General features: G+C 42.0%; 1 protein-coding gene and 1 long non-coding RNA gene across 7 annotated transcripts in view; both read right to left on the bottom strand.

The window, feature by feature from the left end:
* Positions 1-16,654, bottom strand: part of LOC307223769 — a 301,182-nt gene that overhangs the window by 133,260 nt on the left and 151,268 nt on the right. The gene's annotated exons all lie outside the window — the stretch shown is intronic.
* SPATA18 (spermatogenesis associated 18) overlaps positions 4,412-16,654 on the bottom strand; it is a 22,542-nt gene continuing 10,299 nt past the window's right edge. For 3 of the 6 annotated variants that reach the window (XM_079990048.1, XM_079990050.1, XM_079990052.1), the window contains 6 exons: positions 15,983-16,220; positions 14,531-14,689; positions 13,558-13,733; positions 11,646-11,769; positions 9,479-9,577; positions 5,912-6,035 (listed from right to left, as the gene is read on the bottom strand). In XM_079990048.1, the coding sequence (XP_079846174.1) occupies positions 5,949-6,035; positions 9,479-9,577; positions 11,646-11,769; positions 13,558-13,733; positions 14,531-14,689; positions 15,983-16,220 (883 nt within the window). In that variant the 3' untranslated portion in view covers positions 5,912-5,948. Of the gene's footprint in view, positions 4,658-5,911; positions 6,036-9,478; positions 9,578-11,645; positions 11,770-13,557; positions 13,734-14,530; positions 14,690-15,982; positions 16,221-16,654 lie in introns of those variants that run through there. The other 3 variants (XM_079990049.1, XM_079990053.1, XM_079990051.1) reach the window with 3 other exon arrangements.

The raw sequence follows: 16,654 nt of genomic DNA, 5'->3' as shown, positions 1-16,654 counted from the left end.
TTTTGGGAGCTGAACATGGATATATATTTGTTGGAAAGTTCATTTTATTGATGTGTTGAACAAGAGTGCCATCTAGTGGGAAATGTTATTTCTTTCCCCCCTTTCCCCTCAATTAATTTTTATTAGCTTTGCTAATTTTAAACAAATTAACAACTAATTAATACAGATGTAACACAAATTTAAAAATGGACTTTCCATCCCTCTTCAAATGCTTCTATTCCTTCCCTCCTTCACTGCTTACAGTAAAATACCTTTTCTTAATTTCTAATACTTTCCCATCAATTCCTATTTCCATCAGCTGTGCATGATCAATTCCTGTTTAGACATCCACTTGACTATTTCCCCAATTAATCAAACAGAATTAATTTTCCTTTATCAATCCATATCTCACAATTTTAAATCATATTTCCTCCAATACAACTTAATCTTCAACAAATGACGCATTCTCAAAAGTCAAGTACATGTCCGTTCATCCCTAACTGTTCATAATTTATTTCAATATTGTCCCACTATGTATTTGAAAACTTTTATTGCAGTATTGTTTGATTATAAAACATTGTACAGGCACCTTATCCACAAGATAGTTCATGAAACATGGTACAATGTAAACATACAGCATCAACACTGTATTCAAATGATGTATGGTAAGATATTTGCTACAAAGTATTGGTTTTCCTGTGGACTTTATATATGAACACAAATTAAGAAAAAAATTCTGCAGTTAAACAGCAATTCAAAATATATGACATATAAAAAGATCACCAAAAAAAATGCAAATAGACAAACAAGATTATTTCTGACTTTACAGCAATGTGGTTCTGAAAGATATTGAAAAGTCTTCTAAAATATGACTGAAGTGATGGCATCTTCAGATCAGTAGGTCCAAAATAATGGGTATCTATTATTAAGTGTATGTATAATTTTCCTAACAGCTGGGAAACTACACTGCCAGATGGAGAGTTGGTGACTTGCCCATGGTCACCCAAAGATCTTCATGGCTGTTCCAGGTTTTTAAAAATACAGGCATGATCTCTGGGATGACACTTAGCCATTTTACTACAGTGGTACCTTGGTTCTCAAATGCCTTGGTTCTCAAACGCTTTGGTTCTCAAACTCCGAAAACCCAGAAGTGTTCCGGTTTTCGAATGTTTTTTGGAAGCTGAACATCTGATGCGGCTGTCGGCTATTGTTTCCAGGGCACCTGCACCAATTAGAAGCTGTGCCTTGGTTTTTGAACATTTCAGAAGTCAAATGGACTTCCGGAACTGATTAAGTTTGGCGCTTTTGTTTTTGCTATTTATTTTGTGTTTTTGTTTTTGAGGCTTTTTCGATTAATTTGTGTTTGTTACTGTGTGGAACCCAGTTCAGCTAGAATACTGTCTTATTTATTTTATAGTACAGTACATTGATTATTGCTTTCATTTTATGGATCAATGGTCTCGTTAGACAGTAAAATTCATGTTAAATTGCTGTTTTAGGGGTTGCTTTTAAAAGTCAGGAACGGATTAATTCTTTTTGCATTACTTTCTATGGGAAAGTGTGCCTTGGTTTTGGAACACTTTGGTTTTGGAAAGGACTTCCAGAACGGATTAAGTTTGAGAACCAAGCTACCACTGTACATGGTTATACATGACCCCATCTTTCATTTCAAACCTAGATCTCTGACAAGGCCACTCCATACATTAGTACCACAGAGATCTGGGAGCCACTTTCCTATGGCTTCTTTCCATGCTTCTTTGGTAACATCCTAATAAGGAGCTGTGCTAAGGAAGAGCAATATTCACATGCAAATGTTGCCTGTTTCAAATGGCTGGTGAAGTTTGCATGGGAAGGAAGCACATTCCCGACACATTGCCTACCAAAAAGCACAATGGAGTGAATAAGGGGACTTAACGTCATACTCCTTATTGTGGGAATGGTCACAAAACAGAGCATATTCAGATCAGCAGTGAACATTCATTTTATGCATTGGTATGGAGAATCTCTACATAATTGGGGGGGGGGGGTAACGGCCACCTGGAAGGAACCAGGAATGCAAAATCTGAATGGGTCCTCATTTAATCCAGGAGAGGTGAAAAGTTGCTTCAGATACACACCCACACCCACACCAGTTTTGAAAGCTCTAGTGTACTGCATCTATTTAATCTTTCACTTTTTATATACCTTTCCACGACATATCACACACAAAATCATTGGTATGCATGAGGAGCAAATTTACGTCACTTGCATTCTCCATAAGCTTGTGCAGAGCATACATCTGCTCTGAGTGTAGCTCAATGTAACAGCATTATCACTGATCACAAATAACACTGCATTGGAAAATCACACAGCATTAGCAATGCTTATCATATTCATTTCCACTGCCTAATGATTATTTTAGTAAACATTATGAACCTGTGTCAGGTACAATGCCTTACGTGGAACAGAATTTTGATTGGATGTCTCGGTATAATGTTTGGAATACCATCCTTCATGTATAAGCTATTGAAATGTTTGTTAGATTTCCTTTAATCTAATCACCTGGATATGTGATGAAAGATAGTATATTCTCTTTACAGAGCTCAGATATAAACATAATACAAATTCACACTGCTATGCATTGCTCTTGGCATGTAGATGAGCTTCACTTCATACCAGAGTCAAGTTCAGATAGAATGGGAAACAGTGTTCTTTTGCTACATGAAAAAACTGACAAATCTTGGGTCTGCATGCTTCCCCCCTGCTCCCCATTTTATATGCTACAGGAGAAGGCAGGAAGTTTTCTCTTCCACTGTTAAACAAACCACAGTTCCCTGACACATTCAAATTCAGAAACTGTGGCTTGCTTAGCTATGATTAGTGAGAACAGGACACTATGAAATCACCATTTGAGATCCTGGCTTGTTCTTACACCATACACTTCCCATCATCCCTAACCACTGGTCCTGTTAGCTAGGTATGATGGGAGTTGTAGTCCCAAAACAGCTGGAGGGCCAAGTTTGGGGATGCCTGCTTTAACTAAACCACGGTTCTCCACATTCAGGTTTGGAACAATGGTGAGCTTACAGCTAGGAGTGGGAGCTTTTGATTGCCTCCTTATGGTAATGAAAGAGGTCTGAACCAATCCAGTATCCTTTTTAAAGTTGGTTTTTGTGTGTGTGGGGGGGGTTAGACCCCCCCAGCTTTCTAATTTAAGTGTCAAAAATATGTGAATAAGCAAACAAGTGCATCGAAACACATATCAGGCATAGGCAAACTTGGCGCTCCAGATGTTTTGGAAGTACAACTCCCATCATCCCTAGCTAACAGGACCAGTGGTCAGGGATGATGGGAATTGTAGTCTCAAAACATTTAGACGGCCAAGTTTGCCTATGCCTGACTTATCATACAACATGATTGCAACTCTCTATTAAATTTATCTTGGTGTAAAATTTCAATGTTTACATTGCCATAATTAAGGGTGAGTTTTTCTTATGCTTAAACTGGTTGCCAGTTAATTTCTTCAATGAGCTTTATTGGATGGAGCCCAGATCATGTAAACCAGTGGTGGAAGAGCAATTTCAGTTGGTCTACATGACTATCACTTATTTGAAGCAGGCAATGGGGAATTTGCAACATTACTGTAAACTTTGCAGTATTTGCCAAAATTACAAAGTACATTAAACTGGGAAGAAGGTAAATACACTCCCTATGGAAACCAAAGGATTAATTAATGTGACTAGATTTTTCTTCCAGAGGGCAAAATAATTTCAGTGAAGAAAACCATGCAAAACTCATTCTGTTTTATAGTAACAAAAGGAAATTCCACAATTTTGCTCAAGCACCATGTCCGGGATCAGAAATAAGAGACTGGTCTCATTTAGAATAATGTTCTGACCCATGTGGACCTTAGCTATATGTAAAAGGACAAGGACTCAAACAGTCATTGTGTTCCTTTTAGTCTTGGGGTATAGAAGAGAAAGAAACGCCCAATCTCTTGGAAGAAAAACACTGTTATCAGCACCAAATGTTACAACTGGACAACAGACCAGCCAGAATATAATCTTCAAAATAACAATAACAAATGTTATTTTTTCTGTAATTTCAAAATCAAACACTTTAACCACATTTTATGCTTTTATGACTGTGCTTTGTCCCAACAGCTTTTATTGGCATGACCCAGCATGTCTACATCCCACTGATTTTTCTGGGACTTTAATGACCTTAACTTCACATCAGAGCCCTAAATAAGCACCAAGTACAGTATCTTAAGTGGTAGCCTCAATGTATCATAGTGCTGAATACTTAACAGTCTTGTTAAGTGTATCATTGTGAGATAAAGATTATCTTGGAACTGCACTCCTTGTGACAGTAACTATTTTCCTGAAAGCGTTGCTAGAAGAGTGGTGTAAACAAGTTTTAACAATCAAACGAATTTTTAAAAATGCCTATGCAAGTTTTAATCAGATTTGTTGCATTCATTCCCTTAAAACCCCTCCAAAAAAACCCAAAAAAAACAAAACCACCCATACTAATAATCACCAATCCCCATTCACTCTCCTTTTGGAGTGATTCAAAGCTGCTGTTCACATTATTTTAAGTGAGGTTTGAGGTACTCTCGGAACTGGAAGCGGCACCACAGAAGCAGATTGATCCAGATGTACAGAATCAAAAAAGCATATCCAGTTAACCTAAATTCCTATTGGAGAAAAATACATATTTCAGTATGTAACTTTTTTGGGGGGTAAACGTCTGCAATCAAAGGACTTCGAGATAGGACTGTATTGGCAATCCAGACATTCTTTGGCTAAGTTGATCCAATAACATCCTCTCTTTGAGGGTGGCAGCTCGGCCAACAAGGCAAGCATGTCCACCCCAGAAATCCTGATGCGCACACAAAAAGCCCTGCAGGCATAGAGCAATTAGCAGCAGTGTAGGGGCTCAAACAGGGACGCGGGTGGCGCTGTGGGTTAAACCACAGAGCCTAGGGCTTGCCAATCAGAAGGTTGGCAGTTCAAATCCCCGCAACAGGGTGAGCTCCCGTTGCTCGGTCCCTGCTCCTGCCAACCTAGCAGTTCGAAAGCATGTCAAAGTGCAAGTAGATAAATAGGTACCACTCCGGCAGGAAGGTAAACGGCTTTCCGTGCGCTGCTCTGGTTCTCCAGAAGCAGCTTAGTCATGCAGGCCACATGACCCGGAAGCTGTACGCCAGCTCCCTCGGCCAGTAAAGCGAGATGAGCGCCGCAACCCCAGAGTCGGTCATGACTGGACCTAATGGTCAGGGGTCCCTTTACCTTTAAGGGCTCAAACAGATTGTGTTGGGAGAGCCTTGTATCTGCTGGATTAAAAGCTCCCTTGCTTCCCCAACACATCTATGGAGTGTGATTGGACCCCAAGCATACATATTTCCCTCTCCCTCCACCCCATTGGTGTCAATCTGGCAGAAAACAGTAAAGAAAAACTGTTTCAGGGTGGAGAAAGTTACCCAACCTTAGCAGGCCTATGAATGTGGAGTTGGCTCTTCTCTACATCTAGGTACACATGTGTGTGCATGAACACAAGCACTTTGGGTTAATCTGCAGTCAATTAAAGGGCTAGCAGCAGTAGTGATGGCAATGGAAGTGGCTTTTATCCTAGAGGTTGAGCCAATTATATTAAGTATTATAGTAAGTGTTGTTTAGTTCTGTGTTTAGATCTGTGCTGGATTGCAGCTTTGAGAGATCATTAGTCTCCAGAAAGGCAGCTCTAAAAGATACCACCAAAGATTTTGTATAATTACAACAAATATGAAGAAGGCGTCATGGTTTGGGACAATTTGGATGAAATAATTCTATAAACAAAGACCAGAAGTCTGTCTACAACATAAAAAAAATAAATGAAAATCCCATAAATGAAGACCAATGTGTTCTGGTTTTTTATATATATGTATATATGTAAAAGAACACCCTGCAGATTGTTACATTATCTCTTTACTTGATTGCTCAAGCATTTCAAAGCCATGATCGTCTAAGTTCTGCACAGGCCCACTTACTTGGGCTTCCGCTCCTTAATGGGGAAGAGCTGCGGCTTCGGGATCGCTAAAAGACACACAAAACAGGGAAAATTAACATAGTCTGATTCCTCCCAACTCATTCTAAAAAGGCATTATGTTGTAGAAGCTAAATACAGCTAATACCACTGGGGAACTTAGACTCTTTTCTTACACTGCAGTGAGGCTTCTTCCCACATTTGAAGGGTAATCTGGGACCTGTTTGGTCACATTGAAGGAGGAGAAAATCTCTTTACATACTGCAGTTCTTTCCCAGATCAACATTACTCCAGTTTGCAGGAGGAGCGGTGTCAACATGGGAAGGAGGAACAGCATATGATCTTCCCAAACAACCTAGGATCTCTCTACCCTAGTGCCACTAGAAAAGGCGCTGTCCTGACTGTCACATGGCCAACATTGCATGGAGGCCATTTTTGAATTGGGCAGGACTCAAAAATGGCCTCCACTTACTTAAAATCTTGTGCAATTCTCCTTCACTTTATGATATGTGTAACAACCAATATTCCCCTTATATGGTACAAGCTTGCAGGCCAAAAACTAGAATGGTGCTCCTGGGTCTCACGGGGGAAACCTCAACTGTAAGTAAACATGCTAGTTTTTCCTGCTTTCCTTGCCTCCTCACAAAAGGAGACAAAAGGGGTGGGGAAGAGAGGCTTAGCTGTGCCAAGCCTGCCATGGAAAAAGCGGAGGGAGGAACACAGATTAAATAAATAACAACTCATATATATGTGCGAGAAATGGACCAGGTTAACATTACTTAAAATAAGAGGTAATCCAATTTACAAATTAAGGAGAACAACAAATCGGCTTAAACCCTGCTTAACTGGTTTGCTTTTGGTTTCCATGCTAATGTGGCTTTATTACTTAAGAAGATGGGATATCTACAAGCTCCACAAACCTGTATATACCGTAACTCATTTGCTCCTCCCTTTACTGAAGCAGGAAAACAACCCAGGAAGATAAGCATAACTTCCTGTTATGTATAGATTAGGAACTATGGATAATGGCTTCCAAACAAACCAGGATATGAAGCCATGATTTAAAGAAGATGGTATGTGGATTCTGCATTGTTTGGAAGTCAATAACCATAGATCCCAGTTCACGCATAAGAAAAAAATGATGGCTAATTGCAGCTTCCCAGTTAATTCCCCTGCTTGTGGGAACAGAGGGGTAAAGAGGCTGTGGGCATGTGCACAGAGATCGTACATATTCTGGTTTATTAATCCAGGATATGACTGGTTAAACCAGACCATAGATTAACATTGCTGAAGAATATCCATTTTTTATTCCCTCACATCGTGCCTTCATCGCCACAGACAAGAACATTCAGCCTGTTAATAGCGGTGCTTGAGTCACAAGGATTTAGCAGTGTGCTATTGTATGGGACGCAGGTGGCGCTGTGGGTTAAAGCCTCAGCGCCTAGGACTTGCCGATCGAAAGGTCGGCGGTTCGAATCCCTGCGGCGGGGTGCGCTCCCGCTGCTCGGTCCCAGCGCCTGCCAACCTAGCAGTTCGAAAGCACCTCCGGGTGCAAGTAGATAAATAGGGACCGCTTACCAGCGGGAAGGTAAACGGCGTTTCCGTGTGCAGCTCTGGCTCGCCAGAGCAGCGATGTCACGCTGGCCACGTGACCCGGAAGTGTCTCCAGACAGCGCTGGCCCCTGGCCTCTTAAGTGAGATGGGCGCACAACCCCAGAGTCTGTCAAGACTGGCCCGTACGGGCAGGGGTACCTTTACCTTTACCTTTATTTATACATATACTGTTAAAATTAAATTCAGGGAGTGCTGAGAAGCTTTTGAAGGAGCAGAGGGCTCCCTATTTCATATGTGCATATAGTATGCACAACATCAATGGTAAATTACAGAATGGCAAATCCATTAGCCTAAACAGCCGTGAGGTCTAAACACATGCAGTGAGCACACCCAGTGTTTTTATTCATGGATTAATTCACGAATGCTGATCTTTTACTTATTTATTTTATTACTTTTCTTACCCACCCTTGACCATATAGTCCCGGAAAAAGTTACAACACTATTACAACACAATATTAAAATCAGTTAAAACAATTTGCAACTAGAAGAATAGGGTGGGTCCTAAAAATATCTCTCTCATGGGCCAAAAACCACAGCATCTTCAGCATAGGACAAAAGCTATACAATGATGGTTTCAGATACCCTTCTGTGGGGAGAGAATTCCACAGCATAGGGGCTGCCACAGAGAATGCCCTCACCCAGGCCACCACCACCTGAACCTTTGGGGTTAGAACTACCAAAAGGACCCCCTCTTCCAAACTAACACCTGAGAGGATCTGTAGGAAAGGGGGCAGCCTTTCAGATATTTTAGTCTTAATGAGAGCAGCTTGAATTGGGCCTGGAAACAAACAGGTAACTATTGCAGCTCTGTTAAAACATCCAGTCTGGAGGTTACCAGAGCATGGAGTACAGTGACCAATTAATCTGTATCCCAAAGGGCCATAGCTGGTGAACCAGCCATAAGCACTCCTAACCACTGAGGACACCTGTGCAATGTTGAATCCAGTAGGAATCCCAAGCTATGTTATCTGCTTCTTCCAGAAGAGTGAAACCCTGCCTGGAACAAGAAATCTCCCCATCCCTTGGACCTAAGAACTCAGAACTTTCTTATCAGGATTCAGTTTCATTGGCCCACATCCAGCCCATGCAAGCCTCCAAGGACCAGTCTAGCAACTGAACCACATTTCCTGATCTCAGGTGAAATGGAGCGATAGAGCTGGGCATCACTCACATATTGAGGAAACCTCACTCACGATGACAACCCCCATCTGTTTCAAACAGATGTTAAATGATGTGGGGATCAAGCTGGAACCCCACAGGGCTACTCCCATGGCACCAAAAAATGGGCCCCCATAATTAATTTATGGAAACAGCCCCAAAAAGAAGGAGTGGGACCACCGTAATACAGTGCCTCCCCCAAACCACACATCCCAGAGGTGCTGCAGAAGGATACTGGGCCAAGGATATCAAAAGCCACAGAAAGATAAAGAACATAAAGGGCTATATTCCCCTCTCTCTTTCCAGATACATGTCATCAGCCAGAATAAACAAGGCAGATTTGGTACTATGACCATGCCTGAAATTGGATTGAAATTGGTCTAGTTTCCTCCAAACATACCCCAAACTGAGTCACCGCTACCCTCTCTCAAGCATGTTCTCCAAAAAGAAAATATTCTTAGGCATTCACAGTCAGATGTTGAGGGTTAGGCTTGTGCTCCTCCTGTATAGATTGGCAAACACATCTGTCTATACTCCCCTCCTTCACAAGTAAATCCCCAAGCTTTTACCATGCTGAGCCTGCCCTCATCAATCAATGCTCAAATTATAAAGGGGCATAAGCGCCCTCCTCAGCCCCCTTCCCTTTCTGCAAAACCTCTCATTTACCACTGGCTTTGTTTTTATCTTGGATTATTATGTTGATCAGGCTATTCTACTTTACCAAATGTCGGGAGTGGCCTGCACTAGGAGAGAGGGGCCTCAAGCTACAGCTGCGGCTGCGGCTTCGGCTGCGGCTTCTGCTTCTACCCCTTTGAGACCACTGAAACAAAATATAGAATATGAGAAAAGGTATATTAAGCAAGCAGCAGTCACTGTGGTTACATTATGTGAGAGGAAGGCTGCTCTCTGAAAGAAAAGGCTGGATTCGCATGACTCTAACGTGCTTCCCAGTTAAGGCCTCATGTGCAGGCAGAGGGCCTTCTCGGTAGTGGCACCCACCCTGTGGAATGTCCTCCCATCAGATGTCAAGAAAATAAACAACTATCTGACTTTTAGAAGACATCTGAAGGCAGCCCTGTTTAGGGAAGTTTTTAATGTTTGATGCTTTATTGTATTTTAAATATTTTGTTGGAAGCCGCCCAGAGAGGCTGGGGAAACCCAGCCAGATGGGCGTGGTATAAATAAATTATTATTATTATATTCTTGGGAGTTGTTCCATACACAAGCCCCTTTGAAATCTCAGCTCCCTGTGGAAATGCCACTGGAACTACAGGTTGTGCAAAGCAGTATAACAGCCTACATTGGTGGAAGGGACTACTTCTTGATAACTGCTCCAAGCATATTCTCAGCTCAGTCATGAAAGGGACTGACTAATAAGAAACATATCAATGTCAGTGTCATAATCTAAAGCACTGTTGGTGTAATCCACAACATGCTGGGTTGATGGGAGCTGGGAGTTCAGTTAACAGCTGGAGGGCCATAGGTTGCCCATATGTTACTGGGTAAGGTTCACGGTTCTTGTATTAATGTACAAGTTGCAGGATATCTTAGAGACTACCTTATATTCCAGCCCAATCACTCAGATCTTTGAGGGAAGCTCTGCTGATGGTCCCCCACAGCTTAGATGCATGGCTTGTAACTACTAGAAACAATGTGTTTGGTGTAGAGGCTCTAAGCCTGTGGAACTCTGTCCCAAGTGACATTAATCAGGCCCCCTCCTTGCTTTCTGTGGATGTTTTTTATGTACACAACTTGAAATGCAAATGAAGGGACGCGGGTGACGCTGTGAGTTAAACCACAGAGCCTAGGACTTGCCGATCAGAAGGTTGGCACTTCGAATCCCTGCGACGGGGTGAGCTCCCGTTGCTCGGTCCCTGCTCCTGCCAAAGCATGTCAAAGTTCAAGTAGATAAATAGGTACCACTCCAGTGGGAAGGTAAACGGCGTTTCCGTTAGCTGCTCTGGTTCACCAGAAGCGGCTTAGTCATGCTGGCCACATGACCCGGAAGCTGTATGCCGGCTCCCTCGGCCAATAAAGCGAGATGAGCACTGCAACCCCCGGGTCGGCCACGACTGGACCTAATGGTCAGGGGTCCCTTTACCCTTACCTTTTAGAAATGCAAATATAGTCATACCTTGGATCCCGAACGCCTTGGTACTCGGATGTTTTGGGTCCCGAACGCCGCAAACCCAGAAATGAGTGTTCTGGTTTGTGAACTTTCTTTGGAACCCGAACGTCCGACGGGGCTTCCGATAGGCTGCAGGAGCTTCCTGCAGCCAATCAGAAGACGTGCTTTGGTTTCCGAATGTTTTGAAAGTCAAATGGACTTCCAGAACGGATTCTGTTCGACTTCCAAGATACGACTGTAACTAGGTGGTATATAAATGCCTCAAATGCTTTAAATAAATAAAGACATCTCCAACATAAATCAGCCAATCGGTGGGATGAATTTGCAAACAGAAACAGATCTCTGCTCATGGATTTGCCCTTCTGTCTGCCACACAGAAGGGTGTCGCATAGGGGCAAGAATACTACTCATGGAAAGGAGCTGGTGCTTCAGAATACCAGCCAGTTTGTGAATTGCTTCATTCAGGCATTTCTGGGATGGAATCTATGACCTGGACCCAAACTTTGCTTCTGTAAATAAAGCAAAGCTCATGTTCACAGAGCAGGGCTTTTTCAGCCTCCTTCTCCCCTCTGCAGAGCCCTGTGCCCTGCCCCAAATCTACTCCTGGAGGTCAGGGGCCTTTGGGAATGGCTTGGGATATGTCGCAGGGGCCTGCAGAGGGAAGAGGAGTTGGCAGTAATCACCGCCTCGTTACTGGGAAGCAACTTAGGATCCAAGTCTATGAGTTTAAATCTTAACCAGAGTAATGAAGAATACTTACCACAGCGCCTCTTCTTGTGACTGCCTCTCCTTTCACCAGGACAGTATCTTCTTCCATAAGAGCAGGCCATACATGATAGGCCACCAAGGGAGCTGTAAATTCAGAGTCGTAGCTGCGACGGTATCTGGTGAGGTGCAAAGAGGTTTAGCTTACAACAGAGTTAGCAGTCCACATGCTCCTCTTGCAGTTACTTTATTCCATCTTCTTTCCGGTAATTCAGAACAAGGGCACATGGAGCTATCCCAATTATCTTTTTAAAAAATCAGGTGAATACATAATAAAACAATAACAATAACACCCCCTCCTACAAACACATTTAAAAGGCCATAGAATGTTAAATCAGCCAAAGGCCTGGTTATAAAGAAACGTTTTTTTGCCTGGTACCTAAGGATATGTAATTTTATTATTATTACTATTTATTGAATTTATATACCACCCTATACCTGGAGGTCTCAGAGAGGTTCACAGAAAAGAGCTGACATTCCACAAACAGAGAGCCATTGCAGAAAAGGCCTGTCCCATTCTCATGTTGCCACCCTCCAGACCTCTTGCAGAGGAGACCCATGAAGAAGGGCCTCAGGTGATGATCTCAGGGTCTGGGTCAGTTTGTATGGAGAGAGGCGGTCCTTGAGACATTGTGGTCCTGAGCGGCAATGTACGTACACAATGTGGCTCAGGCCACCTCTGATCATATGCGTACAAAGTGGCTAACAATAGAATGCACCTTGCCAAGTTTCTAATTACTTATTATAACTACAGTCGTACCTTGGAAGTCAAACAGAATCCATTCCTGAAGTCCGTTCAACTTCCAAAACATTTGTAAACCAAAGAGCGGCTTCTGATTGGCTGCAGGAAACTCCTGCAGACAATCGGAAGCCCTGCTGGACATTCGACTTCCAAAAATAGTTCGAAAACTGAAACACTCACTTCCAGGTTTGCAACGTTCAGGAGCCAAAATGTTCAGGAACAAAACTGTTTGACTTCCAAGGTATGACTGTATTAAATAACATCCACAATAACCAGGCAAATGGCCTTCTTGGTAGTGGTGCCCTCCCTGTGGATCGCCTTCCCTTCAGATGTCAAGGAGATAAAGAGCTGCACAAATTTTAGAAGACCCCTGAATGCAGCCCTGATGTGGGAAGTTTTTAATGTCTGATGTTTTACTATGTTTTTATATATGCTGTAAGCCCCCCAAGGTGGCTAGGGAAAACCAACCAGATGGGTGGGATGTAAATAATAAAGTTATTATTATTATTATTATTATTATTATTATTATTATTATTATTGAAATTAGCTCTAATTCAGCATGTGCAAACAGAATTGACATATGATTGGAGGCAGTAAGCTTTGAATATGCTTTTGGAAACCACAAGAGGGGAGAGGTTGTTCCTGTGCTCAAATCCTGTTTGGGGGTTTCCTTTGTTTGTTTGTTTGTTTGTTTCGTAAGAGCTTTTCTTTTATATATATATATATATATTTCATTTTAAAACATATTAATTGTCCTACATTCCACAAAATTTCACATCTTATACAATCTTTTGGACTTCCATCAGCACCTCTGATGATCTCCCATTTTTATGATTTCTTCTGCATTTCTTACATTCATATTGCCTTTAATTATCTTAACTAACATCTTCCTTTTCATCCAATAGTGCAATAATTCAAATTATTCCCCTTACAAAACTTCCTGCAAACCTACAAATCTAATCTGATCATCACAATTACTTTTCAAAATGTTTGGAGGTTTCCCATAGGCACTGTGGCTGGCCACTGTGAGAACAGGATATGCAAGTCGATGGGCCACTGGGCTGATCCAGCAGGCTCTTCTTCTATCCTTATGCACTGCCATGACTTTGGCACACTTTATTTTTCCCACTGGAAATACAAGACCGCATACTTTCATTCCACTCACTTGTACTCGCTGAAAAGTTCTCCATCCGTACCAAAAGAAATGTCAAGTGGAGGATCCAAAGTCTGCATTGAAAAGGCGACGCGACACAACTCGCGTATTAAGCCGCTGATCATGATAAAATCGGTTTCCGGTGGGAAGGAAATCTTAGGGTTGATATTCATTGCACGAATGACCTCCTGAAAGGAAAGGGACAGAAACGGTTCATTTTCTAGAAAATACACAAAACTGAACTTATGGAAATTTTGTAAGTGAGAGAGAATACAATTAATGTATCCAAAGTGACAATTGCCCTACTCATGCAAGTTGTCATATGTACATGGTGTTCACTGGTGGTTTCTTGGGAGCAGGGTGGCAGGAAGGTATCATCTACACATTTCTCAAGTTTCATTAAGCTAAGCAAAGCATTGGTAGGATACAATGTTTTGAATGAATGAATGAATCTTTATTTGCATCAGCCATTGGCCAAAGCAATAAAACAACAATATGATATACAAAGAATAGAAATAAAAAGTCAATTATATAAAATACATTTTAGGGTTCTGAATCAATAGTCAAATAGTGGATCTTATACTGATTGCCCCAGCTAAAAACCTTGCAACCTTTGCTGTCATCTGCTCATCTTGATCTCTCAAGAGAAAGGACACTGTGGCAGTGGCTGGGTGTCCCAGAATGGAAAATAAAAGAGGCGATAACCTCATTCCTCAAGTCTTTGTAAAGAGTGCAAGCCAGAAGGACATGCGCCACCGATTTGGTACTGCCATCTCCACAGGGACATAAGCGTTTTTCGTGTGGAATCTGTTGGAATAGTCCCTCAAGTACAGCCGAGGCCAATACATTCAATCTTACGAGAGTAAAAGTGTGTCTATATTTTAGAATTGCTAGGTTATGCAGATAGGGTGCCAGAGAGATGAAATGGGAAGGTGGAAAATAGTCATATCATGGGCAAAGGGATAGAATGTTCTCACAGACTTACGCAGACGCTGGCTTGAACATCATACAGATCCTCCTGGCGAACAATGTAGTCCATGACCATGTCTTCAAGTGATTCAGGCCCTGAGTAACTTAGGGACAGGGTCTTTCGAACACGCATTTTGAACTGTCTGAAGGCCATCTTTGCGGCACGGAAAGACTCCTGCAAATGATAAAACAGTTACATCTAAAAGCCCAAGAAAACAGAGGCCATTTGCCATATTGGCCCGAATATAAGCTGCACCAGCAAATAAGCCGCACCTTTAAAATTGAAGGGAGTTCAAAAAGAAAAAAAAAGACAGCACCTGGGCTGCTTCCTGGGGGCAGGGGGAGCAGCGCTGCTTTGCTGGTGGCGTAAGGCTGCAAATATAAGCCACATTTTAACTTTTCACGGTTGGAATTTGGAAAAAAAGTGAGGCTTATATTTGGGTCAATACGGTAAATTTTCTGAATCCTAACTTCACAGGAAGAGTAAGTGCTCCTCAATGCGATAATTCGTCTTATAAAGTAACCCTGCTGCAGCTCCAGCTCCAAAGCTTGCATCTGGACATCCAATAATAGCCCTTGAGTCCTTGCAACACAAAGTTATGCCACCATATCCTTCTGTGATGGCAACCTATCATCACTTCTGCTCCAGGGGTCTTAAAAAAATTTAAATGTATAGCAAAACTAACAAAGTATTCTACCACTTCAAAGAAGAAAGAAAGAAAGAAAGAAAGAAAGAAAGAAAGAAAGAAAGAAAGAAAACTGAACATGGTCAGGTAAGGAGATGAAATATATAAAAAAGATGAAAGAAACTTGTACAAAAGAGGCAATTCAGCAATATTCTAAGACAAGGCATAAACAGCAGATTAAAAACTCCTAAAATCAAAAACAGCACCAGACAAAATAATATTTGGATGGAATTTGCCATCCGTGTGACTGTTGGGTTCTTAAATAAATAACAAAAAAAACCAGACAGTCACAGAGTGAGTTGGGTCTGCTTCCCCTCTGAGAACTCAGAGTTGGTTGATCAATCTCTCTGATATGGCTATAAAGAAAGCTTTTTAAAACCAGTTTGTAAGAGTATATGTGGAAGCATTCTACTAGCCTTGAGCCACAATTCCATTCTGTTTTATCTTCAAATGTGATCCCATTCACTCCTAAGCTCCTCTATACCAGTACAAGTTTTTAAAATGAGACTGCTTGCCATATTAGAGGTTTACACTAACTTTCCATTTCAGCAGTGAGACCAGGCGCCAGAAACTCCAGCAATGAAAGAGAAGCTAATGAACTGACAGTGCAACCCTGTATATGTCTGCTCAGACCGCAGCGAGTTAAACAGAGCTCACTCCCAGGTAAGTGTGTTTAGGACTGCCATCTGATTGTTGTCAACTCCAGCTGATGTAAGAATAAGGTTTGTCTACCGCTAGGTTATGTGAGTGATTCTGAAAAGAAATATTGTTACACTTCCTACCACAACTGCAGTGTAGATTATTCTCTGAACCATCTCCAGATCGTCGACATAACTTCTCAGGAGGCTTTGAGCATCCAAACGTTCCTGAGCATAAATGTCACTGAAGCGTTCCACAAGGCGAGCATGTCGGGAGGCGTTTGTAAGTCTTGCTCTTCCGGGTGAGGAACTTCTCTTGGGAAGAGGACTAGGTGATCTGCTTCGGATAGATCTCGGGGAAGGAGATCGGCTTAGTGCAAGTCTGTAACAAAATTGAAAAATCGCATCAATGGAAGATCTTTATCCTTACAAATGTATGTTCTAGACCAGCAGTTCTCAACCTGTGGGTCCCCAGATGTTGTTGGACTACAATTCCCATCATCCCGGAGCTCTGGCCTTGCTAGCTAGGGGTGATGGGAGTTGTAGTTCAACAACATCTGGGGACCCACAGGTTGAGAAAGGCTGTTCTAGACCAAGGGTAAGGTACCTGTGGGCCTCTCCCATCAGCCCCAGAAAGCATGGCCTATGGTCAGGGATAATGGAAGTTGTAGCCCAGCAATAACTAGAGGGCCATAGGTTCTCCATCTCTGGTTTAGACTATTCTCTCAAGAAGCAGAATTTAAAGAAAGAGAACATTCAAAACCAGTTTATTCATTAAAGATGATTGTTGTTATGCCTGGAGAGAGACCTGTATTT

The sequence above is a fragment of the Podarcis cretensis genome, assembly GCF_951804945.1.
Source record: "Podarcis cretensis genome assembly, chromosome: 9".
In the NCBI taxonomy this organism is placed as follows: Eukaryota; Metazoa; Chordata; class Lepidosauria; order Squamata; family Lacertidae; genus Podarcis; species Podarcis cretensis.
This window is presented reverse-complemented; position numbering and strand designations above follow the sequence as displayed.